The sequence below is a fragment of the Pan paniscus genome, chromosome 20 (assembly GCF_029289425.2).
Source record: "Pan paniscus chromosome 20, NHGRI_mPanPan1-v2.0_pri, whole genome shotgun sequence".
NCBI lineage: Eukaryota > Metazoa > Chordata > Mammalia > Primates > Hominidae > Pan > Pan paniscus.
The window spans coordinates 22024658-22051549 of record NC_073269.2 but is presented as its reverse complement, the minus strand read 5'-3'; the positions used below and the strand labels follow the sequence as shown (position 1 = coordinate 22051549).

Sequence of the window (26892 nt, the reverse complement as noted above, 5' to 3'; positions counted from 1 at the left end):
AGATAGGCACGGGGAGGAGACGGAGGATGGCACGTTTGCGGGTGGAAAATTAGATGCCTCGAAGAAGGAGTGCTCCTGGGAAGCTGCCCCGTGTGCTAGGAAGCCGGCTGTGCCTGGGCCACAGTGCAGACAGAGGCCAGGGGTGTTATTGATTGGCATTTAGTGATGGCTGGGGGTGGGCCATGAGACAGCACTGTGGTTTTAGTGGCCGATGCAAATTAGGAAGACTGCAGGCCCCGCTGGGGTCGCAGGAGTAGTGGGAGGCGGTTGTCGCACTTGTAAACAGGGCCTTGGTGGGGGACTCACAGGATGAAGGCGCGGGGTTTCTGGAGCCGACTGAGGGACTGGAGAAGGCTACGGGGGTCCTCGCCCTGCCAGGGCAATCCTTTGATGCTCTTGATCATTTGGTTATGCAAATCGCTGAGGGGAGGGGTGGAGGGGGCGCAGTGACAGAAAGAAGATGGAGTTAGAAGCAGGCCTGCCACCTCGGGGTTCCCAGCGCCATTGGGACCATCCCCAGGCCACTGAAGCCAAAACATGCAGCTGGGGGAAAGACACTGTGCTCAATGCTGCCCCTCTCTCTTTTGCCAGAAATGGGGACTGGGCCAGCCTCCCCAAGCCCTGGAGCGGGGCAGGGCTTTGAGGCAAATTGGACTTGGCAACACAGACCATTGATCCTTTTCAATACATCATTTCCAGCTGGGCGCAGTGGCTCACACCTGTAATCCCAGCACTTTGAGAGGCTGAGGCGGGTGGATCACCTGAGGTCAGGAGTTCGAGACCAGCCTGGCCAACATGGCGAAACTCATCTCTGCTAAAAATACAAAAAGTTAGCTGGGCATGGTGGAGGGCACCTGTAATCCCAGCTACGTGGGAGGCTGAGGCAGAATTGCTTGAACCCGGGAGGCAGAGGTTGCAGTGAGCTGAGATAGTGCCATCCATTGCACTCCAGCCTGGGAGACAGAGCGAGACTCTGTCTCAAAAAAAAAAAAAAAAAAAAAAAAGAAGATTATTTCCATCTGGTCATTCCACTTCATTTGATCCTTTTCATTTGGATCACTGAAAAAGTTCTCATATTTAAGAGCCTTTGGGGATATTTATTTATTTATTTATTTATTGAGACGGAGTCTCACTCTGTCGCCCAGGCTGGAGTACAATGGCGCAATCTCAGCTCACTGCAACCTCTGCCTCCTGGGTTCAAGCAATTCTCCTGCCTCAGACTCCTAAATAGCTAGGATTACAGGCGTGCACCACCATGCCCGGCTAATTTTTGTATTTTTAGTAGAGATGGGGTTTCATCATGTTGGTCAGGGAGGTCTTGAACTCCTGACCTTGTGATCGGCCCACCTCAGCCTTCCAAAGTGCTGGGATTACAGGTGTGAGCCACTGCGCCTGGCTGGGGATATTTATTTAGTTTTAAATTTATTTTTATTTTTATTTTTATTTTTTTTGGAAACAGTGTCTTGCTCTGTTGCCCAGGCTGGAGTGCAGTGGTGCGATCTCAGCTCACTGCAACCTCCACTTTCCAGGTTCAAGCGATTCTCCTGCCTCAGCCTCCTGAGTAGCTGGGATTACAGACATGCATCACCCCGCTCAGCCTATTTATTTTTTAAATTCCATGACAGGCTGGGCACGGTGGCTCATACTTGTAATCCCAGCACTTTCGGAGGCTGAGCAGGGCAGATCACCTGAGGTAGGGAGTTCAAGACCAGCCTGGCCAACATGGTGAAACCCCATCTCTACTAAACACACAAAAATTAGCTGGGCATGGTGGCGCATGCCTGCAGTCCCAGTCACTCCGGAGGCTGAGGCACGACAATCGCTTGAACCTGGGAGGCAGAGGTTGTAGTGAGCCGAGATCGCACCACTGCACTCCAGCCTGGGCGACAGAGTGAGACTCTGTCTTAAAAAAAAAAAAAAAAAAAAGCAGTTGGGGCGACTCAGAAAAAAGACCCTAGGGAGTTGGAGGGTCTCTGTGGGAGGAGCAAATTAGTCTCTCTCCATGATTTTGTGGCCAGATGTCAATCTCCTTGTTGGCTTCATTAAGGCCTTTGGAGGAATTAATTTGAATACAAGAGCCACAGTTTGAACACAGCAGTTCTCAACCGGGGCGGTACCATCCCCATCAGGGGACATCTGCCAATGTCTGCAGACATTTGTGGTTGCCATGACTTGGGGGTGGGGGTGCTCTCCTGGCATCTGGTGGGTGGAGGCCAGGGATGCTGCTCAACACCCTACAGTCTACAGGACGGGTGCCCCCCCAGAGAATGATCTGGCACAGTGCTGAGGTTGAGAAACCCTAGTTTTTTTTTTTTTTTTTTTTTTTTTACAGAGTCTTGCTCTGTTGCCCAGGCTGGAGTGCAGTGGTGTGATCTCGGCTCACTGCAAACCCCGCCTCCCAGGTTCAAGTGATTCTCCTGCCTCAGCCTCCCCAGTAGCTAGGATTACAGGTGCACACCACGCCTGGCTAATTTTTGTATTTTTAGTAGACACAGGGTTTCACCATGTTGGCCAGGCTGGTCTTGAATTCCCATCCTCAAGTGACCTGCCCACGTAGGCCTCCCCCAAGTGCTGGGATTACAGGGGTGAGCCACCGCACCCGGCCAGAGAAACCCTAGTTTAAGGGGATTATTACCCTCAAAGCACTCAACCTTACTCGCTTCATTTTGTTTGATGGCTGTGGGCTTAGGCTTGAGCACGCACGCTGGAGGTGCAAACTTTGGCACTGATACCGTGTATGAATTAGAATGCCTTAGAGATGAAAACTGGATGCTTTCAAACTAAATATTAGTGAGGAATGTCTAAATGACAAATGTTTTTGACAGAACTCAGAACTTCTAGAAATGAGGATCTGGTTTTTCCTGCTTTTTTTTTTTTTTTGAATTCCTTATTCCAGACATTTTATTTATTTTTTCTTGTAGGCGTGGGGTCTTGCTATGTTGCCCAGGCTGGTTTCAAACTCCTGGCCTCAAGTGATCCTCCGGCTTTGGCCTCCCAAAGCGCTGGGATTGCAGGTGCGTGCTACCGCATCCTGCTGGCAGTCGTTCAAAGCACATGTTTTAGCTCTCGGCAGGTGGCCTGGAAGGACCCGACCCCAGCCCCTGTACTTCATGCACCATGCCAAGTGCCCCCATGGCCCCATTTACCTGCTCTCCCCAGCCCTCCAGGGAGGCAGAGCAAAGACAACAGAGGGGTCGCCTGTCACCTCTATATGCGAGTGGCCTTCACAACCAGGGTGGTCAGTGCAGCGGCCACGGCTTGGAATGAGGCCCATGACTTTGGCCCACCCCCAGCCCTGCCGACCTGGCTAAATCTGCAAATCTGGCAGGAGTGGCCCTTGCAGGCCCTGGCATTCCCTGAACGGCCAGTCCTCTCTGTCTGTGTCCTGGACGCAGCACTGAGCACCTGGGGAAGATGGCTCCCCTTGGTGCCTTGCTGGCCTCGGGATCAAAGGCCCTTTCTGCACTTACTTCTTGCTTTCATAGAAAGCAATGATGTCCTCAAAAGCGTTAATATCGAACTCCTCAGAGCCGTCAAATGAGAAATCTAGCATTGAGCAGCTGAAAGGGAGAATCTGTATAAACTTAACTGCTCCTTGGGCGGGACCTGCAGCCCTGTGGCCAGGCCCTGGGGAGATGGATGCTGCTTCTGCTACCGCAGGTCAGAAGTCACTTTGTCTTTGGGGTAACGGAGGCAAGAAAAAAAAAAAAAGAGGACTGGGTGTGGTGGCTCATGCCTGTAATCCCATCACTTTGGGAGGCTGAGGTGGGAAGATGGCTTGAGGTCAGGAGTTTGAGATTAGCCTGGGCAACATAATCAGACCCTGTCTTTATAAAAGAAAAAATAAGCCAGGCGTGGTGGCGTGTGCCTGTTGTCCCAGCTACTTGGGAGGCTGAGGTGGGGGGATTGCTTGAGCCCAGGAGGTTGAGGCTGCAGTGAGCTGTGATTACACCACTGCACAATAGCCTGGTCTCAAGCAAAACAAAACAAAACAAAAATGCAACCCACACAATAAAATAGAAGGAAGCTTTCTAGCTGTTGGGAACTTGGGGGACAAACAAACAAACAAACAAACAAAAACAACAGAGGAATGCATTCTCCTTGTGTCCCATTTTGGGTGAAACAGGTGATTTCAAAAACTTTTTTTTTTTTTTGAGACAGAGTCTTGCTCTGTCACCCAGGCTGGAGTGCAGTGGTGCGATCTTGGCTCACCGCAACTTCCATCTCCCAGGTTCAAGCAATTCTCCTGCCTCAGCCTCTCGAGTAGCTGGGACTACAGGTACTCGCCACCACGCCTGGCTAATTTTAGTATTTTTAGTAGAGACGAGGTTTCACCATGTTGGCCAGGCTGGTCTCAAACGCCCGACCTCAAGTGATCCGCCCGCCTTGGTCTCCCAAAGTGCTGGGATTACAGGCATGCACCATCACGTCTGGCCAGCCTGCTCACTTTTCTACCCTGGTGCTGGCACATGCTTGGGTGCGTGCAGGGCCCTTGGTCATTGCTAGGGTCCACAAAAGACCCCGTGTCATCTCATGTGCAACATCAAAGTGTATGTGTTTCTGACTGTGAATGAAGTAACTTGGCAGAACTACTTTTGGGCCACTCCAGGCAGGATGGGGGAAGAACTCTCCAATCAATCAAGCCCGTCTCTCCGCACCACCATCGATGCTTGGGCTCTACCTCCCAGTGCCCACCCTAGGCCATAAAATGGATCCTTTGTAAACTGAGCCTCCTCCCATCTCCCTAAAGCGCATGATGCACCACGGCCTGCTATTCTGTGTCCAGAAAAGCAGCCACCAAATGCTGCTTGGTTCTGGGTCTTTCTGTTTCAAATGGAAGCTCAGTGACTTATTCAGAGCAACCTCGACCTGGGTTTAGAATGTAGCATTCCCTGGTGGCTCACACCTGTAATCCCAGCACTTTGGGAGGCCGAGGCGGGTGGATCACCCAAGGTCAGGAGTTCAAGACCAGCCTGACCAACATGGAGTAACTCCGTCTCTACTAAAAATACAAAATTAGGCCGGGTGCAGTGGCTCACGCCTATAATCCCAGCACTTTGGGAGGCTGAGGCGGGTGGATCACGAGGTCAGGAGATCAAGACCATCCTGGCCAACATGGTGAAACCCCGTCTCTAGTTAAAAAAAAATACAAAAGAAATTAGCCGGGTGTGGTGGTGGGTGCCTGTAGTCCCAGCTACTCCGGAGGCTGAGGAAGGAGAATGGCATGAACCTGGGAGGCGGAGCTTGCAGTGAGCCGAGATCACGCCACTGCACTCCAGCCTGGGCAACAGAGCAAGACTCTGTCTAAAAACAAACAAACAAACAAACAAAAAACCAACAAAAAACAAAACAAAACAAAATTAGCTGGGCATCGTGGCGCATGCCTGTAATCCCAGCTACTCGGGAGGCTGAGGCAGGAGAATCGCTTGAACCCGGGAGGTGGAAGTTGGGGTGAGTCGAGATCGCGCCATTGCACTCCAGCCTGGGCAACAAGAGCGAAACTCCGTCTCAAAAGAAAAAAAAAAAAAAAAGAATGTAGCATTCCCTAAGTTGTTTGAAACAATGCTGCTGCCACCTAACGATTTCAGTTTGGGCAAATCAGGGTCTTGCTCACCGGTAAAGTTTTTCCGAAGGGGTGCTGGCTCCTCTTGGCAGCTCTTCTGGGTGACTTTGGGCACCAGGGCTGCTCATACCTGCCGGAGACACAGAGTGGATGGTGGTGGGGATGGCCTCCTATGGAGGCTGCAATTATTTTAACCCATTTTATTTATTTATTTGAGATGGAGTCTTGCTCTGTCACCCAGGCTGGAGCACAGTGGCGCGATCTCGGCCCACTGCAACTTCTGCCTCCCGAGTTCAAGGGATTCTCCTGCCTCCGCCTCCTGAGTAGCTAGGACTACAGGCCACTGTGCCCAGCTAATTTTTGTATTTTTAGTAGAGACGGGGTTTTGCCATATTGGCCAGGCTGGTCTTGAACTCCTGACCTCAGGGGATCTGCCCACCTTGGCCTCCCAAAATCCTGGGATTATAGGCATGAGTCTCTGCAACAGCCCCCAACCTTTTTTTTTTTTTTTTTTAATTTTTTACCAACAGGGTCTTGCTGCATTGCCTAGGCCGAGTGCAGTGGTGCGATCATAGCTCGTGTAACCTCCAACTCCTGGGCTCAAGCAATCCTCCTGCTTCAGCCTCCCAAGTAGCTGGGGCTACAGGCACATGCTGGCACACATGACTAAGTTTCAACTTTTCTGGAGAGATGGGGTCTCACTATGTGGCCCAGGCTGGTCTCAAATAGCTGGCCTCAAGAGAGCTGTCTTGGCCTCCTAAAGTGCTAGGACTACCGGTGTGCACCATTGTACCCAGACACTTTGACCCATCTTTTAATTAATTAATTTATTTATTTATTATTTATTTATTTTTTGAGACAGAGTCTTGCACTGTCGCCTGGGCTGGAGTGCGGTGGCGCGATCTTGGCTCACTGCAACCTCTGCCTCCCAGGTTTAAGTGATTCTCCTGCCTCAGCCTCCTGAGTAGCTGGGACTACAGGCGCCTGCCACCGCACCTGGCTAATTTTTTGTATTTTTACTAGAGACGGGGTTTCACTATGTTGGCCAGGCTGGTCTCAACCGCCTGACCTCGTGGTCCACCCACCTCGGTCTCCCAAAGTGCTGGGATTACAGACGTGAGCCACCGTGTCCGGCCTATTTATTTATTTTCTGAGACGGAGTCTTGCTCTGTCATCCAGGCTGAAGTGCACTGGCATGATCTTGGCTCACTGCAACCTCCGCCTCCCGGGTTCAAGCGATTCTCCTACCTCAGCCTCCCTGTGGTAGCTGGGACCACAGGCATGCACAACCATGCCTGGCTAATATTTGCATTTTTAGTAGAGATGGGTTTTCACCATGTTGGTCAGGCTGCTCTTGAACCCGACCTCAAGCGATCGTCTGCGTCAGCCTCCCAAAGTGCTGGGATTTCAGGCGTGAGCCACTGCACCTGGCAGACCGATCTTAAAAAGCAGCTCATTGGCCAGGCGTGGTGGCTCACGCCTGTAATCCCAGCACTCTGGGAGGCCGAGGCAGACGGATCATGAGGTCAGGAGATCGAGACCATTCTGGCTAACACGGTGAAACCCTATCTCTACTAAAAAATACAAAACAATTAGCCAGGCATGGTGGCGGGTGCCTGTAGTCCCAGCTACTCGGGAGGCTGAGGCAGGAGAATGGCGTGAACCCGGGAGGCGAGGCCTGCAGTAGCCGAGATCGCGCCACTGCACTCCAGCCTGGGCGACAGAGCAAGACTCCGTCTCAAAAAAAAAAGCAGCTCATCACTCAAGTTTGGGGCAAAGTTGGGTGGGTAACTGTGAAGTTTTGGATCCCCAAAACAGAGCACTATTTCCTATTTCTCAGGAAAGCTTTATCCTTCCTCCTTTTCATCAAGCCCCTTCCGGAGACAGAAGCCACAGCTGATAACTGAAACTGAAGCTGAGGACGGAAGGTTGGAGCCCTTAGACCTGGGTGAGCCACTCAACCATGCAGGCCTCAGGTTGCCTCCGGGAAAAATGAGGACATAGCTTTCTGCCATCCTTCTATCAGCAACTCTATAGGGCTGGCCCAAGTCTTGAGTGGATCAGGCACACCCCCTGCCTCAAACCATCTCTGTCTAGGACGGGGGAACAGAAATGTCCCTTTGAGGCTGGGTTCCCAGTAGAGAATGCTCAGTTAAGAGAAGAGGCTGGGGCTGGGCATGGTGGCTCACACCTGCAATCCCAGCATTTCATGAGTCAGAGGCAGGCGGATCACTTGAGGTCAGGAGTTCGAGACCAGCCTGGCCAACAGGGCGAAACCCCGTCTCTACTAAAAATACAAAAATTAGCCTATGTGGTGGCGGTAGCCTGTAGTCCCAGCTACTTGGGAGGGTGAAGCAGGAGAATCGCTTGAAACCAAGAGGCAGAGGTTGCAGTGAGCCGAGATTGCGTCATTACACTAGAGCCTGGGCAAGAGAGAGAGAGAGAGAGACCCTGTCTCTTAAAAAAAAAAAAAAAGAGCAAGACAGAGAGAGAGAAACAAGAGGCAAAACACTAGGAAGAGCTACATTATCACAATCAGCAAACTCCCAGGGCCAGTGGGATCAGGGGGCATCATTTGCAAAGGAGAGGCCTGATGGAGTTGCTGATAGCATGCCCTGAGGTTAAATTACACACGCGGGTCGAGTTTCTGTTCAGGGTGACAGGAACACTTCAGGTAGACAGGTGGCGTTTGCACAACATAATGAATGTACTAAATGCCACTGAACTGTTCACTTTAAGATGAACTCAGGATGTGCCCCCCTCTCGACAGTGACGCTTGTGTGGGTTCACGCCCCAGCTCCCACCTGCAGCCTTTTCGGCCCTCTCGGCCCGCAGGCGTCCGGCCTCCCGAAGCACTGCCATGGCCCGGATAGCAGCCCGGAGCACGGCCCAGCGGAACACGGCCACGGGGTCCATGCCGATGAGCTCCCGCACGTAGGAGCTGTCACTGCCCCGCAGCAGGGCCACGATGTCTGGCCGCATGTAGTCCATGTTCTTCTCCCGGAAGTCCTGGTGGGGGATGGATGTGGGCGGTCACTCGGGGATAGTCACTCACCGGTGCCTACCAAAGACCCCGGGCTGGCACAGGAAGGGCTGATGGTGGGGTGGGGCCCATCCTAAGTGCAAATGGCAGTTCTTGAACTATGGCGCCTTGGACATTGGAGCCAGGGATTCGCGGTGGGTTCTGAGCACCCTGGAACCCTGCCCACAGGAGGATCCTCCCACGTGGGCTTCTGGGCTGACTGTGGCTTCCCTCAGGCTTCCACCAGTGGTGATGGGCAGACACCTACCTTGATCTGATATTTCACCTTCCCTGCGAAGTGCTGGATGATGAAAGCTGGCTCCATGACCGGGGTGCCCAGGAAGTACTTATTGTCCTCATGTTGCTGTTTGAACTTGGCCAGCAGGGTCTGGCTCGTGGCGTGGGGGAAGCTGGGAACAGAACATGGAACCTTTGCAGGCATGAACAGCGGCTGATTTACCTGCTGTGTATTTTATCTTGCAGACCCCTGGTGCATGAGGTGGGTGGGTGCATGGGGTGGGCAGAGCAGTGAAGTGGCACAGGGCTCTGTGCACAGAGGGGTGGGTGAAGGAGTGAAGAAAGGAAGGAATGACAGTGCGCCTGCCTGCCTCATGCCGAACATGCTGGCAGAGGGCTGGGACGCTGCTATCTGGGTGCGCCTGCCTGCCTCATGCTGAACACGCTGGCGGAGGGCTGGGACTCTGCTCTCTGCGTCAGCTGGCACAGCTGCAGCCTGGTACAAGGAGGCTGAGGGTGAAGTGACGCTCTCAAGGCTTCAGGATTTTTAAAACAAAAAAATATTTTTTTCTTTGGAGACAGGGTCTCACTCTGTTGCCCAGGCTGTAGTGTAGTGGTACGATCACAGCTCACTGTGGCCTTGACCTCCTGGGCCCAAGGGATCTTCCTGCCTCAGCTTCCTGAGTAGCTGGGACTATAGTACAATGTTTTTCTTTTTCTTAAGAGAAGGGGACTTGCTATGTTACCCAGGCTGGTCTTGAACTCCTGGCCTCAAGTGATCCTCCTGCCTCAGCCTCCCAAACGACTAGGATTACAGGCGTGAGCCACCGCGCCCAGCCAGGGCTGCAGAATTAACATTGAGTAGCCCAGTGCCTGAGTCTGGGTGGCTCACTCTCTTCGACCCCACATGGCTGTTTTCTAGGGGGCTTGGAGAGAGGTCGCTGACCAGGCTTGGTGGCGTCTGCAAAGTCTGTCCCCTGGGAGGTCTGGATCTGTTACCCATCGTAGGCAGCTCCTAAGAATAATCCTGGGCCTGGGTGACTTCTGGTCTTGGAGCCATTTGTACCTGAATGCCATACCTTGGACAAGGGGTCCTTCTCCTGCTCCACAGTTGGAAGAAGAGGCTAGGAGAGGAGGATGAAGCAGGGCTCTGTTGTGCTCCGGGGAGGGGGAGATTGTGGGGGCAGAATAAGGGACTCCTTGTACCTGACTGAGTCTGCCTCCCAGGAGGGAAATGATGTTGTTGGTTTGGCAAATGCTGCCTGAGCCCGGCCCCACTTTTGAAAATACAGGCAGCGGAACGCATGCCCAGATCCCAACATCGGGGGCTCCGCGTTAACAGGGCCAAGGAGGGGAGAGTCTATAGCTATGAAACATATCATTTCCAGGACTGTAAAGAAGGTATGGAGTGTGAGGCATCTGCCTTGAGTGTCCCCCAAAACCCTCAGTCATTGAGATAGGTAATATTTTAGCACAGTATTTCAGAAAATCTAAATCAATGTGCAAAAAGAAAAAAAAAATTCCATGATGAGCAAAAATAGCAAGATTTTAAAGAGACTCGAGCCTGCTGGGCCAGGCCTTGCCTCACGGGCTTCCCCTGATCTGACCCTGGGAGTTTCCTGGTTGTGATGATGTAGCTCCTCCTACTGCCGTCTCTACTTTTTTTTTTTTTTTTTTTAATTTTTAGAGTTGGGGTCTTGCTGTGTTGCCCAGGCTAGAACGCAATGGTACAATCACAACTCACTGTAGCCTTGACTCTCTGGGCTCAAGTTATCCTCCTGCCTCAGCCTCCTGAGTAGCTGGGACTATAGGTGCATGCCACTGTGCCCAGCTAGTTTTTTTTTTTTTTTTTTTTTTTTTTTTGTAGAGATGGGGTCTCACTATGGTGCCCAGGCTGGTCTTTAACTCCTGGTCTCAAATGATCCTCCACCTCGGCCTCCCGAAGTGTTGGAATTACAGGTGGGAGCCACCGCACCTGGCACAAATGCTCTTATCTGAACATTCTCTACCTGGACCCCAGCCTCAGAGGGATGTGTCTGTCTCCCTGACCTGGACAGGGACTAGGTTTGAGGCAGGGGATGTGCCTGATTCATTTGAGACTCTGGCCAGCCCCTTGGAGATGTCACTGGCAAGGGATGGGTCTGATAGAGTTGCTGATAAGACAATATGTCCATATCTTAACCCCACACCACCAACTTTTGAATGTGACCTTATTTGGAAAATAGGGTCTTTGGAGATGTAATTAGTTAAGATGAGGTCATTAGCGTGGGACCTAGTTCCATATGGATGGTGTCCTTCTAAAAAGAGAAGACAGGGTCAGGTGCAGTGGCTCACACCTATGGTCCCAGCACTTTGGGAGGTCAAGGTGAGAGGACTGCTTGAGCCCAGGAGTTCAAGACTAGCCTGGGCAATATAGGGAGATTCCATCTCTACAAAAAAAATTTTTAAGCAGCCTGGCCAACATGGTGAAAAAACCCCATCTCTACTAAAAATACAAAAATTAGCTGGGCATGGTGGTAAGGCACCTGTGATCCCAGCTACTCGGGAGGCTGAGACACGAGAATCGCTTGATCCTGGGAGGTGGGGGTTACAGTGAGCTGAGATGACGCCAATTAACTTGAGCCAAGATGGCGCCACTACCCTCCAGCCTGGGCAACAGAGCAAGAAGAGCCTGTCTCAAAAAAAAAAAAAAAGGAGGAGGAGACAGGACTGAGATGAATGATGTAGACACAGAGGGAAGAAGTCCATGTGAAGAGGAAGAGGGAGGCAGGGACTGGAGTGATGTGGCCAAAAGCCAAGGAAAGCTTGGACCCCTAGAAGCTGGAGGAGGCAAGAAAGGGTCCTCCCTTGGAGCCTCTGGAGGCAGCACAGCTCTGCTGACAGTTTGACTTTAGACTTCCAGCTTCCAGAACCATAAGAGAATAGATTACTGTGGTTTTAAGAACTCCGCCTCCCGGGTTCAAACGATTCTCCTGCCTCAGCCTCCCAGGTAGCTGGAATTATAGGCACCCGCCACCATGCCCGGCTAATTTTTGCATTGTTAGTAGAGATGGGGTTTTGCCATGTTGGCCAGGCTGGTTAAAAATTTTTTTTGTAGAGATGGAATCTTTTTTTTTTTTTTTTTTTTTTTGAGACAGAGTCTTGGTCTGTCACCCAGGCTGGAGTGCAATGGAGTGATCTCCGCTCACTGCAACCTCCGCCTCCCAGGTTCAAGCAATTTTCCTGCCTCAGCCTCCTGAGTAGCTGGGATTACAGGCACCTGTCACCATGCCCGGCTAATTTTTGTATTTTCAGTAGAGACGGGGCTTCACCATGTTGGCCAGGCTGGTCTCCAACTCCTGACCTCAGGTGATCCGCCTGCCTCAGCCTCCCAAAGTGCTGGGATTACAGGTGTGAGCCACTGTGCCTGGCCGAGATGGAATCTTTCTGTGTTGCCCAGGCTGGTCTTGATCTCCTGGGCTCAAGAGCCCACCTGGCTTGTAGTGGTTCCTTAGAGGAGCCACGGGAAAGTAGTTCGGTATGTGTCACGTGATTTCAGTGACTACAACTGGGTGACCCAGAATGAGGTGCCTTATTGACCTGTCTGCCTTCACAGCACCCTGTGGACTGTGGGGATGAGGGAGGAAGGCTCAGAAGTGAGACCAGAGCCCAGCAGCATCTGGGTCCCAATTCCACACACTGCACTGCCCTTTGTAACAACTCGCCAATCCTGTCTCTTGCTCCATTGCCCAGGTTGGAGTGCAGTGACACGATCACAGCTCCCTGCAGCCTCAACCTCCCAGGCTCAAGCGATTCTCCTGTCTCAGCCTCCTGAGTAGCTGGGGCCACAGGTATGCCCCACCACGTCTGGCCCCAATCTCTAGTTTCTAGGCATAGGCCCATAATCCTTTGCTGAAAACTCCTGGCGGATGTGCCTCAAGTGCACGAATTAATCACACGTGTTGATGTTTTCACAATGAGGTGTTTGTGCATTTTGCACACACGAGCTTGGGTTTTGTGGTCAAGTGAAATGAACAGACACAAGTTCTCAGCACAAGGTCTGGCGTGATGGCACACGCCTGTAATCCCAGTACTCTCGGAGGCCAAGGCGGGAGGATCCCTTGAGCTAAGGAGTTCAAGACCAGCCTGGAAAACATGACGAAACCCTGTTGCTACAAAGAAATACAAAAATTAGCCGGGTATGGTGGTGTGACCCTGTAGTCCCAGCTACTCCAGAGGCTCACGTCAGGTGATCACTTGAGCCCAGGAGGTCAAGGCTGCAGTGAGCTTTGATTGCACCACTACACTCCAGCCTGGGTGACAGAGTGAGACCCTGTCTCAAAAATAAAAAGGAGCTCTTGGGAAAGTCTGGATTTGGGGTAAGGCTCTGGGGGCTGCAGAACCTGACCCAGTGCCCATGTGTAGATGTGCCGGGATGGACGGGGTGTGAACACTCACTTGCTCTCCTCGTCCAGCAGGTAGAAGAGGCCCGTGGGTTTCTTGCTGATGAGATGGATGCAGCCGACATTGTCTGTGTAGCCGATGTTGTGCCACGTGATCCCCTCGCCCTGATATTCCTCCTGCAGGGGTGGCGCGGGGTCGGTAAGTTTCTTATCTCCCAGATATGTAATATCTACATAACATATATTGCATACAGGTCGAGTATCCCTAATCCGAAAATCTGAAATGCTTCAAAATAGGAAACTTTTTAAACTGATGCGTGGCTTAAAATTAACTCTAATAGGGCTGGGCACAGTGGCTCACGCCTGTAATCCCAGCACTTTGGGAGGCCAAGGCAGGCGGATCACCTGAGGTCAGGAGTTTGAGACCAGCCTGACCAATATAGCAAAATCCCATCTCTACTAAAGATACAAAATTAGCCAGGCGTGGTTGCACAAGCCTGTAATCCCAGCTACTCAGGAGGCTGAGGCAGGAAAATCGCTTGAACCCGGGAAGTGGAGGTTGCAGTGAGCCAAGATTGCGCCATTGGTCCTACTCCAGCCTGGGCAACAAGAGCGAAACTCCGTCTCAAAAAAAAAAAAAAATAGCTCTAATAATACACTTAATTTAACATGATATATCCAAAATGTGATCATGTTAACATGTAACTGACATAAATAAGTAACTGAGAGGCCAAGGTGGTAGGATCGCTTGAGGCAAGGAGTTCAAGACCAGCCTGGATAACATAGCAAGATCCTGTCTGTGCAAAAAATAAAAAGTAAAAAATACTTTACTGAGGCTGGAGGGTGGCTTGAGTCCAGGAGTTTGAGACCAGCCCGGGCAATATAGCAAGACTCCATCTCAAAAAAAAAAAAAAAAAAAAATCCAAAATTTTTGGACTGCCAATGTTATGTGATGCTCAAAGACAATGCTCATTGAAGCATTTCAGATTTTGGATTTTCAGATTTGGGATGTTCAACCAGTAAGTATAATATAAATATTGAAAAATCTGAAAAAAATCCCAAACCTGAGACACTTCTGCTCCCAAGCAGTTTGGATAAGGGATCCCCACACTGTAGGAACATATTTATGTATCAATAGGCATGTTTACATATAAATGTATCTGCATGTGTGTGTTCTTTGCAGCACGATTCACAATAACAAATAAGTAATCTAAATGCCCATTAATGGATAAAGAAAATGTGGTGCATATACATCAAGGAATACTACCCAGCCATAAAAAAGGAATGAGGTCATGTCCTTTGCAGGAACATGGATGGAGCTGGAGGCCATTACCCTTAGCATACTAATGCAGGAACAGAAAACCAAATATTGCATGTTCTCATTTATAAGAGGGAGCCAAATGATGAGAACACATGGACACATAGAGGGGAACAACACACACTGGGCCTATTGGAGGGTGGAGGGTGGGAGGAGTGAGCGGATCAGGAAAAATAACTAATCAGTACTAGGTTTAATACCTGGGTGATGAAATAATCTGTACAACAAACCCCCATGACACAAGTTTACCTATGTAACAAATCTGCACATGTACCCCTGAACTTCAAAGTGAAAAAAAAATACATAAATATATCAGTAACAAAATGCATATGAGTAAATCAATATGAATACATTAATAGTTACATAAACTTACTAGATAAATGAATGAATGTAAACAGGAAACAAGAATGCACATTCTCAAATACTGATCACAGCATGGCACTTTAAATATCACACAAGGGCTGGGCGTGGTGGCTCACGCCTGTAATCCCAGCACTTTGAGAGGCTGAGGTGGGCAGATCACCTGAAGTCAGGAGTTCAAGACCAACCTGGCCAACATGGTGAAACCCTGTCTCTACTAAAAATACAAAAATTAGCCGGGCCTGGTGGCACACACCTGTGACCCCAGCTACTGGGGAGGCTGGGGCAGGAGAATCACTAGAACCTGGGAGGTGGAGGTTGCAGTGAACCGAGATTGCACCATTGCACCCCGGCCTGAATGATAGGGCAAGACTCTGCCTCAAGAAAAAAAAAAATCACACTTAAAATCATTTAGAGGTTGGCAAACTTTCTCTGTAATGGGCCAGATAGCACCTTATGAACCAGACAATGTCTGTTGCAACTAACAGTCGTGATGTGAAAACAGCCACAGATGATAATGCAAACCAAAGGCTGTGTGCCAATAAAGCTTTATTTATAAAAACAATTTGTGGGACTGGATTTGACCCACAGGCTGTGGTTTGCTGGCCCCTGTTCCAGAGCTATGTGGTCCAACAGGAATCTTCACATTTTCTTTTTTTCTTTTAAGAGACAGGGTCTCACACTGTTGCCTACATTGGAGTGCAGTGGTGCGATCACAGCTCACTGTAGCCTCAAACTCCTGGGCTCGAGTGATCCACCTGCCTCAACCTCCCCAGTAGCTAGGACTACAGGCATGTGCCACTATATGCCTGGTTAATAAAAAAATTTTTTTCGCAGAAACTCCATCTCAAATTTTTTTTTTTTTTAGAGACGGGGTCTTGCTCTGTTGCCCAGGATGGAGTACAGTGTTGTGATCATAAGTCACTGCAGCCTTGAACTCCTGACCTAAAGCAATCCTCTTACCTTGGCTTCCCAAACCACTGGTATTGTTAGCATGAGCCACCATGCCCAGCCTCAAATTTTCTAATAATCACATGTAAAAAGTAAAAAAAAAAAGGTGAAATTAATTCTTTTTTTTTTTTTTTTTTTTGAGACAGGGTCTCGTCTGTCACCCAGGCTGGAGTACAGTGGCACAATTGTAGCTCATTGCAGCCTCGACCTCTTGGGGTCAAGTGATCCTCCCACCTCAGCCTCCTCAGTAGCTGGGACTACAGATACGTGCCTCTGTGTGGCTCAAAATTAACTTTAATAATACACTTAATTTAACCCTGTATATCTAAAATGTGATCACGTTAATGTGTAACTGACATAAAAATGACTGAGAGGCCAACGTGGGAGGATCACTTGAGGCCAGGAGTTCAGGACCAGCCTGGGCAACACAGCAAGACACTGTCTCTACAAAAAATAAAACCAAAAAACTAGCTGGGTGTGGTGGTGTGCAACTACAGTCTCAGCTACTCAGGGGGCTGTGGTGGTAGGATCGCCTAAACCTCAGCGTTTGAGGCTGCAGTAAGCTACTGAGACCATGTATGTTCTTTTTTCTCATGTGCTAAGTCTTCACAATTTAGTGTGTATGTCACACCCTTCCTGCACAACTTAATTCTGACTAGCTACACTCCCAATGCTTCACTGCCAAAAAGCTTAATAGGAAAATCAGCTGGATATTTACATAAGCCTGTCAGTTTCATTTTCCCATCAGAATCATCAACGTGAAGGAGAAGACATGAATAAGGATGGTTGACTATTTAGCTGCAAAAAGACACATCAGGGCCAGGCGCGGTGGCTCACGCCTGTAATCCCAGCACTTTGGGAGGCCAAGGTGGGCTGATTGCCTGAGATCAGGAGTTTGAGACCAGCCTGGCCAGCATGGTGAAACCCTATCTCTACTAAAAATACAAAAAATTAGCTGGGCATGGTGGCATGCACCTGTAGTCCCAGCTACTCGGGAGGCTGAGGCAAGAGAATCACTTGAACCAGGGAGGCAGAGGTTGCAGTGAGCCGAGATCGTGCCACTGCACTCCAGCCTGGGCAACAGAGCCAGACTCCATCTCAAAAAAAAAAAAAGACACGTCAGATAGGTTATCAATGTCCTTGAGCTAAGCAAATCCTTAAAAGGCAACCCTGTTTCTCACCTAACAAAAAGATTTTCTGTTTGGACACAGAAGCCCCCACATGAACTGTGGCTCAAAACATCCCTGACATTTGCCTCATCCTGGGCTGGGTGGGTTTTCTTAAATTTTCCTTTTGACTGAGAAAAATTCTGGGGCAAGTTCACCAATGATCTGGGCCTCTAGGGAGATTCCGGTTCTAGCTCATGCTATTTTCCCTTTGGGCTGGGTGTGCAACAACATGATATTTCCTTATAAAATGCTGCAGCTGTTATGGAAAACAGTATGGTGGTTCTTCAAAAAAGTTAAAAACAGAATTACCATACGATCCAGCAAGTCCACTTCTGGGTATATACCCGAAAGAATTGAAAGCAGCGTCTCGAAGAGATATTTGCACACCCATGTTCAAAGAAGCATTATGCACAATAGCCAAAAGCTGGAAGCAACCCAAGTGTCTACTGAAGGATGGATGGATAAGCAAAATGTGGTACATCCAGAAAATGGAATATTACTCAGCCTTGAAAAGGAAGGAAATTCTGACACATGCTACTATGTGGATGAACCATGAGGACTTTATACTATGTGAAATAAGCCAGTCACAAAAAGACAAATAATGTCTAATTTCACTTATATGAGGCACTTAGTCAAAAATGATAGAGACAGAAAATAGAATGGGCCAGGCATGGTGGCTTACACCTGTAATCCCAACACTTTGGGAGACCGAGGTGAGCAGACTGCCTGAGCTCAGGAGTTCGAGACTAGCCTGAGCAACATGGCAAAACCTTGTCTCTACAAAAAATACAAAAATTAGCCAGGCATGGTAGTGTGCACCTGTGGTTCCAGCTACTCGGGAGGCCGAGGAAGGATCACTTGAGCCTAGGAGTTTGAGGCTGCAGTAAGCTATGATTATACCACTGTAGCTGGGTGACAGAGCAAGACCCTGTCTCAAAAAAAAAAAAAAAAAAAAGGGGGAATGGGGTGAGTTCAGGGCTTGCAGGAGGGGGAATGGGGAGTGAGTGTTTCATGGGGACAGAGTCTCAGTTTGGCAAAATGAAAGAGCTCTGGAGATGTATGGTGGTGGTGTTTGCATAACAATGCGAATATGTGAATGTACTTACCGCCGCTGAACTGAATATTTACAAATGGTTAAGATGGTAAATTTCACGTGATGTCTGATTTACCAAGTTCAAAAAATTGACAAAAAAGCCCTTTCCGCACCTGCTCCAGCTTGAAGATGTGCTGGTTGAAGTAATACTGTAGCTGCTCATTGGCGTAGTTGATGCAGAACTGCTCAAAGCTGTTCCTCTCGAAGTCTTCAAACCCGAAGATGTCCAGGACCCCAATGGACAGGCACTGGGAGAGACAGAGAAAATGGTCACTGCCCGCAGGTGCACCCCGAGGGAGCCAGCCTTCATGAGAGGGGTTGGCTCTACAGGCTGTGACCTGTTAGGTCCCCAGTCCCTGTTGCTCGGCAGAACACTTTGCCATTACCAGCATGGAATCCATAATTTTTTTTTTGAGACGGGGTCTTGCTCTGTTGCCCAGGTTGGAGTGCAGTGGCGCCACCACAGCTCACTGCAGCCTTGACCTCCTGGGCTCAAGCAATCCTTCTGCCTCAGCCTCCTGAGTAGCTGGGACCATAGGTACATGCCAGAATCTGTCTTTTTTGAATAAGGGGCCTTATGTTTTCATTCTGCCCTGGGCCTGTTGAATTTCGTAGCCTGTCCTGTTTCCTGGGCCTGTCCTTCTGGGGAAACAGCCTCTTGATTGCAGATGCCTCGGCTCCGGATGTTCCAGGTCGCCCACCAAGGATATTGGTAGTGAGGATGTGGCCTCCCCTGGCCGGGCTTGAGGAAGCAAATGGGGGCACTCACCGAGACTGCCTCTTCCACGTCCTTCTTGTTGAGGAGTGCGTGATTGATCCGCAGCACAATCCAGTCGAACAGGGCACTGTACAGAGACTTGGCCATGGAGTCGCGGGCAGTGATGGCCTGTGGACACAGAGGGGGTGACTCACCTCCGGCACGGCAGGCCCTGCGCTGGAGTCTTGCTCTGTCACCCAGGCTGGAGTGCAGTGGCATGATCTCGGCTCATTGCAACCTCCACCTCCTGGGTTCAAGAGATTCTCCTGTCTCAGCCTCCCAAGTAGCTGAGATTACAGGCAAGCGCCACTATACCTGGCTAATTTTTGTATTTTTACTAGAGATGGAGTTTCACCATGTTGGCCAGGCTGGTCTCAAACTCTGACCTCAGGTGATCTGCCTGCCTTGACCTCCCAAAGTCCTGGGATTACAGGCATAAGCCACTGTGTCTGGCCAAGATGGCCCTTTGTACTTTTTTTTTTTTTTTTTTTTTGACACAGGGTCTCACTCTGTTATCCAGGCTGAAGTGCACTAGCCCAATCTTGGCTCACTGCAAACTCCACTTCCTGGGCTCAAGCAATCTTCCTGCCTCAGCCTCCTGTGTAGCTGGGGCTATGGCGCACAACACCACACCTGGTTAATTTTTAATATATACATATATTTTTGAGGTGGAGTCTTGTTCTATCACCCAGGCTGAAGTATAGTGACACAGTCTTGGCTCACTGCAACCTCTCCCTCCTGGGTTCAAGCGATTCTCCAGCCTCAGCCCTCTGAGTAGCTGGGATTACAGGCATGCACCATCATGCCTGGCTAATTTTTGTATTTTTAGTAGAAACGGGGTTTTGCCATGTTGGCCAGGCTGGTCTCGAACTCATGGCCTCAAGCGATCTGCCTGCCTTGGCCTCCCAAAGTGCTGGGATTACAGGCGTGAGCCACCCTGCCTGGCCTTAATTTTTAATTTTATTGTGGAGACGGGGTCTCACTATGTTGCCAAGGCTGGACTCCAACTCCTGGGCTCAAGCAATCCTTCTGCCCTGGGCTCCCTAAGTGTTGGGATTACAGGCGTGAGCCACTGCAACCAGCCAAGGTGGTCTCTGTCAACACTCGACTCATCCAACACCCATCTTTCACCCTGTCCTGGAGGACGTGCCTGCACACTGAGGTGTTAACAGACCCAGTGGCCTCTGGAACGGCCGCTGAAGCCTTTCCATACGCTCCTCAGAGCAACCAAAATTGCTGCTGAGTGAGGAACCTGGGCTCGGGGAGGGGGTGGGGCGTGCGACTGTGGTAGAACCAGCAAGGAGGGTCTAACTAACTTCAGGCCCCTTGTTCTTCCGGGTGCACCATGTGGCTGTCACCGTGTGCATCAAAGCTCTTTTGTGGCCGGACGTGGTGGCTCACGCCTGTCATCCCAGTACTCTGGGAGCCGAGGCGGGTGGATCGCCCGTCTCTACTAAAGATGCAAAAGAAAAAAAAAAAAAATCTGGGCACAGTGGCTCATGCCTGTAATCCCAGCATTTTGGGAGGCCGAGGCGGGTGGATCACCTGAGGTCAGGAGTTCAAGACCAGCCTGACCAGCATGGTGAAACCCTGTCTCTACTAAAAATACAAAAGTAGCCGGGCGTGGTGGCACATGCCTGTAATCCCAGCTGCTCAGGAGGCTGAGGCGGGAGAATTGCTTGAACCCTGGAGGCGGAAGTTGCAGTGAGCCGAGATCGTGCCACTGCACTCCAGCCTGGGCAACAGGAGCGAACCTGTCTCAAAAATAAAAATAAATAAATAAATAAATAAATAAATAAATAAATAAAAATGCAAAAAAAAATTAGCCAGGCCTAGTGGCGCACACCTGTAATCCCAGCTACTCAGGAGGCTGAGGCATGAAAATCACTTGAACCCAGGAGGCGGAGGTTGCAGTGAGCTGAGATTGTGCCACTACACTCCAGCCTGCGTGAGAGTGAGACGTTATCTCAAAAAAAAAAAAAAAAAAAGGCCGGGCGCGGTGGCTCACGCCTGTAATCCCAGCACTTTGGGAGGCCGAGGCGGGCGGATCACGAGGTCAGGAGATCGAGACCATCCTGGCTAACACGGTGAAACCCCGTCTCTACTAAAAATACAAAAAATTAGCCGGGCGTGGTAGCGGGCGCCTGTAGTCCCAGCTACTCGGGAGGCTGAGGCAGGAGAATGGCGTGAACCCGGGAGGCGGAGCTTGCAGTGAGCCGAGATCGCGCCACTGCACTCCAGCCTGGGCGACAGAGCGAGACTCCGTCTCAAAAAAAAAAAAAAAAAAAAAAAAAGAAGCTCTTAAGGTCTAATCTATATAGAATAAATTGGCTTTTTTCCCCACATATTCAGGTCTCAGCTCTGACAGACGTATTCAGCTGCAGACAAGATCTAGAATGTGTCCCCCTCGTTTTGCATTTCTTGGGTGTCAAGGAAATGGAGCCACACAGAATGCAGCCCCTGCCTGGTGCCTTTGGCTCTGCATGGAGCCTCTGGGGACACCAGTGCTGCTCGGGTCTTGGGTGATATACAGCAACATCACGTGGTGCCCTGGACCCATGTGGGCTCAGAATGTCCCCGGTGCCTGTTTGAAATGCCACAGCAGCTTCCCATCGGGTGAGGGGCTAAAAATCCCCGCCGTGACTAGGTACTTTCCTATTGTTAAACAAGCTGCAAGTGATCCGGCTCTTGAGATGTAAAAATGCAAGAGAAATACAGCACAGAGAAAACATCCAGGCTGGGGCAAAGACCAGAGGGAGGCACCTTATCAAGGTTTAGAGTCACAGGCTTGAGACTCACAGGCTGGGAGTTACATAAGGGTAGTCAGTGTCATGTTCCAGAGTCTAGGGATGGGCAAATTCTTTTCTGGAAGGGATGAAGGAGTCATTATTTTTGGCTTTGGGGTCTGATGTTCTCTGTTGCAACTGCTCTGCTTAGCTGCTATGGCCCCAAAGCAGTCTTAAGTGGTATGTAAATGAATGGGTATGGCCATGTGCCAATAAAACTTTATTAGCAAAACCAGGTGGAGGGCTAGATCTGGCCAACCATTGCTAGTGAGAACCAGCATGCACACGGAACATCTGGAAACACAGAGTTGAATGCATGTGGCTCAAGTTCTGGCCTGAGGCCCATGGTTTGCCTCCCAGGCTGGCTTGTGCCACACCTGAGCTTGCATGACAATCAGAGGCACTGCCTAGGTTCCATTCTAGCATTCGGGGACAGAACAGCCCACCCATGCCGGCTCTTTCCAAAGACCATTCCTACTTGGTTTTTGGGATCTGGCACCCTGTGAGTGCCTGGGCAGAGCTCACCTCGCTGAGGCTGTAGGGAAGGATAAGCTTGTCGTTGACGGTCACCGTTTTTCTTTTGGTCAGAACCTCCACCAAGATTTCTCGCTTCACCTGTTTGGAGGTCAAGGAGAGGAGAAGGAAAAGGGAGATGGAGGGCTTATCAGGCATGTCCTGGTATCACTGAGGCAACGCCCGGAGCCTGAGGCAGCTGGGAGACGGACCCCCAGCAGCTAGGCCTGGAAGTGGGACCTGAAGCCCACCCATCCACCTGCGATGTGCTGGTTTTTTGGGTTTTGTTTGTTTGTTTGTTTGTTTGAGACAGAGTCTCACTCTATCACCCAGGCTAGAGTGCAGTGGCACAATCCTGGCTCACTGCAACCTCTGCCTCCTGGGTTCAAGCAATTCTCCTGCCTCAGCCTCCCCAGTAATTGGGATTACAGGCACCCGCCACCACACCCAGCTAATTTTTGTATTTTTAGTAGAGATGGGGTTTCTCCGTGTTGGCCAGGCTGGTCTCGAACTCATGACCTTGGGTGATCTGCCTGCCTGGGCCTCCCAAAGTGCTGGGATTATAGGCGTGAGCCGCTGCACCTGGCCTGCGATGTACTGTTTTACACTTGGCAGGTTTCAGAATTCCCACATAGCACGGGCTTGCCGGATGCTCATGCTCCGTGGCCCGGGTATGTGCATGTACAGGCCTTATGTGAGTGCGAGCCACGGATCCAGGTGGCCGCCTTGCCTATTGGAGCTGGTGGTTCCCATCCATTGCACAGGGCCTGGGCTTAGACCTTGCCCAGACAGCCGACACACTCATCCCTCCCCCCACTGCCAAGCTCCCTTTCAGAGCTGGCGGTCTCTGCTCACCAGCAGCAAGAGTGGGGAATAAGCGGCAGCTTTCTCCTTTTTTTTTTTTTTTTAGATGGAGTCTTGCTCTGTTGCTCAGGCTGGAGTGCAGTGGTGCAATCTTGGCTCACTGCAACCTCTGCCTCCTGGGTTCAAGTGATTCTCCTGTCTCAGCCTCCCAAATAGCTGGGACTACAGGCACCCGCCACCATGCCCAGTTAATTTTTGTATTTTTAGTAGAGATGGGGTTTCTCCATATTGGTCAGGCTTTGGGGCCTGAAGTTCTCGAACTGGTCTCAAACTCCTGACCTCAGATGATCCACCTGCCTCAGCCTCCCAAAGTGCTGGGATTACAGGCGTGAGCCACCGCGCCTGGCCGGCAGGGGCTTTCTCTAAATATCCCAGCAGATGCTTGCATATCCCCAAGAACTCAACAGAAGCTGGGGCTCCTGTACCAATAATGGAACGCAAAGCATAAATGGATTAAAAAACAAAAGACTGGGGTAGGGCTCCTCGGCCTCACTGCCATTTGCACTTGGGGTTGGATAATTCTTTGCCATCGGGGGGCTGTCCTGTGCGCTGTGGGGTGTTGGGCAGCATCCATGGCCTCTACCTAGCAGATGCCAGGAGCAACCCAGAGTATGGCAACCAGAAAGTTCTCCAGACATTGCCCAGTGTGTCCTGGGGGCAGAATTGCCCCTGGGTGAGAACCGGTGGAGGAGGAGGGGATGGCAGGTCCAATGAGAAAATGACTTGATCAAACTAGAATTTTTTGTTTTTTAAGAGACAGGGCCTTACTCTGTCACTCACCCAGGCTGGAGTACAGTGGCATGATCACAGCTCACTGCGGCAATGAACTCCTAGGCTCAAGCAATCTTCCTGCCTTGGCCCCCTGGGTAGCTAGGATTACAGGAGCACACCACCAATACCTGGCTAATTTTTGTATTTTTTGTAGAGATCGACAGATGCTATGCTGTACAGGCTAGTCTGGACGTCCTGGCCTCAAGTGATCCTCCTGCCTCAGTCTCCCGAGTAGCTGAGATTACAGGTATGAGCCACCGCACCCAGCCCCAAGCTGTAGTTTTTTTTTGTTTGTTTTTTTGTTTTTTGAGACACAGTCTCGCTCTGTCGCCCAGACTGGAGTGCAGTGGCGCAATCTTGGCTCACTGCAGCCTCTGCCTCCCAGGTTCAAGTGATTCTCGTGCCTCTGCCTCCCGAGTTGCTTGGACTATAGGCATGTACCACCACCACTGGCTAATTTCTTTTTGTATTTTTAGTAGAGATGAGGTTTTGCCATGTTAGCCAATCTGATCTCGAACTCCTGACCTCAGGTCATCCGCCCACCTCGGCCTCCCAAAGTACTGGGATTACAGGTGAGACACCGCACCCGGCCCCTGAGCTGTAGTTTTAAAGAGGCTTTCACTTGAGGGTGGGAGGAGGAGGTGCCCCTGTCCACAGAGCTCATCAGAAATGAGGAAGTAACACTGTAGAGATGATAGCGGAAGACGTGAGGTCCTGGTTGATGAAACCTCAGCTGATGTAGGAAGTTCTGGGTATAGTCCCTCGTACTGAAAGATAGCCAGCGGCCCTGAGCCAGGCCTGAGGAGGGACAGAGGTGGCAATCAGTACCTTCAGAAGCTGCGACAGGGTGTCCAGCACCTCGGGTGGCCCGACCTCCAACCCTTCCTCTCGGCCTGTAGCTCTCTTCTTGTAAGTGACGTTGCCCAGGTACAGGATGGCCGAGAGGACGGCAAAAATCCTGGGAAAGAAAAGGCACTCACATTTGGGCAGTTTCTACGTTCCTAAGACAGCAGATACTTCCCAGGGAACCGGGCTGAATCCATAAAACCAGCAAATTCTGGTCGGAACGCATGAAATTTGAAAAATGTCTTAAGGCCTCTGTTGAGGATGGCCTCTGTGGAATGTGACTTTGCAGACAGTTATCTTTTTCCTGAGATTTGATCTGGCTCTGTCACCTAGGTTGGAGTGCAGTGACACAATCATGGCTTACTGTAACCTCCAACTCCTGGGCTCAAGTGATTCTACAGCCTCAGCCTCCTGAGTAGCTGGTACTACAGGCCACCATATTTGGCTAATTTAAAAACATATTTTTAAAGGGACGGGGTCTTGCTATGTTGCCCAGGCTGGTCTCAAACTCCTGGCCTCAAGTGATCCTCCTGTCTTGGCCTCCTGAATAGCTGGGATTATTGGCACGAGCCACCGCACCTGACTAGACAGCTATTTTCTTTTTTTTGGAAACAGGGTCTCACTCTGTCGCCTAGGCTGGAGTGCAGTGGCGCGATCACGGCTCACTGCAGCCTCAACCTCCCCGGGCTCAGTTGAGCCTCCTATCTCAGCCTCTCGGGTAGCTGGGACTACAGGTTTGTACCACCATGCCTGGCTAGTGAAAGTGTCTCACAAAAGAAAAAAGAAGTGTACGGATCCCTCTGACTAGCCCCCAGACCAAGAAATAGAACATTCCAAGTCCTGGATCCTAGAGCCTCCCAACACCAGAGGAACCACTGTCCTGACGTCTAATGCTGTCTGTGAACTTGATGGGATGGTACTTGTGTCTGGCCAGTCACTGGCTATGTTGTCCAGGATGGAGTCCACTGGCTATTCAGAGGTGCCATCTTTTTTTTGTTTTTTGAGACAGAGTCTTGCTCTGTCGCCCAGGCTGGAGTGCAGTGGCACAATCTCGGCTCACGGCAGCCTCTGCCTTCTGTGTTTAAGTGATTCTTGTGCCTCAGCCTCCTGAGTAGCTGGGATTACAGGCGTGTACCATCATGCATGGCTAATTTTTCATATTTTTAGTAGAGACAGGGTTTCGCCATGTTGCCCAGCCTGGCCTTGAACTCCTGAGCTCAGGCAATCCACCTGCCTTGGCCTCCCAAAGTGCTGGGATTACAGGCGTGAGCCACTGCGCCCGGGCCAGAGGTGCCATCTTAGCTCATTGTAGCTGTGAACTCCTGGGCTTAAGTGATCCTCCCACCTCAGCCTCTCAAGTAGCTGGGACTACAGGTGTGTGCCACCATGCCTGGATAATTAAAAAAAAAAAAAAATTGATGGGGTCTTGCTATGTTACCCAGGCTGGTCTCCAACTCCTGGTCTCAAGCGATCTTCCTGCCTTGGCCTCCCAAGTAGCTGGGATAACAGGCATGAGCCACCATGCCTGGTTTAAAAAAATTTAAATTGCTGGGCACAGTGGCTTGTGTTTGTAATTCCAGCATGCTGGGAGGCTTACGCAGGTGGATGGCTTGAGCCCAAGAATTCAAAATTAGCCTGGGCAACATGAGGAAACCCCATCTCTACAAAAAATTGTCCGGGTGTGGTGGCACGCGCCTGTAGTCCCAGCTGCTTGGGAGGCTGAGGTGGGAGGATCACCTGAACCAGGGAAGGTCGAGGCTGCAGTGAGCCATGATCTCGCCACTTCACTCCAGCTTAGGTGAAAGAGCGAGACCCCACCTAAAAAAAAAAAATAATTAAATTGTAGAAACATAAGCATAATATAAAATTCACTACCTTAACTTCTTTGATTTTTAGAGACAGGATCTTACTCTGTTGCCCGGGCTGAAATGAAGCGGTACAATCCTAGCTCACTTACAGCCTTGAACTCCTGGCTTTAAGTGGTCCTGTTGCCTTGGCCTTCCAAAGCACTGTGATTACATGTGTGAACAACCGTACCCAGCATTCTTTTTTTATTGAGACTGGGTCTCGCTCTGTCACCCAGAGTGGCGTGATTAGTTCAGTGGCGTGATCATGGTGGCTCACTGCAGCCTTGTCCTCCCAGGCCCAAGTGATCCTCCCACCTCAGCCCCACAAGTAGCTGGGACCACAGGTGCATATTACCACGCCTGGCTAATTTTATTTATTTTTTGTAGAGATGAGGTCTCACTATGCTGCCCAG

At 50.4% G+C, this 26892-nt stretch overlaps 1 protein-coding gene across 3 annotated transcripts in view; it reads right to left on the bottom strand.

Annotated features, from left to right (window-relative positions):
• The window catches only part of MYO9B (myosin IXB), a 139036-nt gene that overhangs the window by 33176 nt on the left and 78968 nt on the right, over positions 1-26892 (bottom strand). For all 3 annotated transcript variants that reach the window (XM_063599999.1, XM_063599998.1, XM_063600000.1), the window contains exons 7-15: positions 24615-24744; positions 22164-22253; positions 18865-18981; positions 18209-18343; positions 13260-13381; positions 8854-8995; positions 8368-8572; positions 5615-5693; positions 307-420 (exon numbers count right to left, since the gene is read on the bottom strand). In XM_063599999.1, the coding sequence (XP_063456069.1) occupies positions 307-420; positions 5615-5693; positions 8368-8572; positions 8854-8995; positions 13260-13381; positions 18209-18343; positions 18865-18981; positions 22164-22253; positions 24615-24744 (1134 nt within the window). The remainder of the gene's footprint in view (positions 1-306; positions 421-5614; positions 5694-8367; positions 8573-8853; positions 8996-13259; positions 13382-18208; positions 18344-18864; positions 18982-22163; positions 22254-24614; positions 24745-26892) is intronic.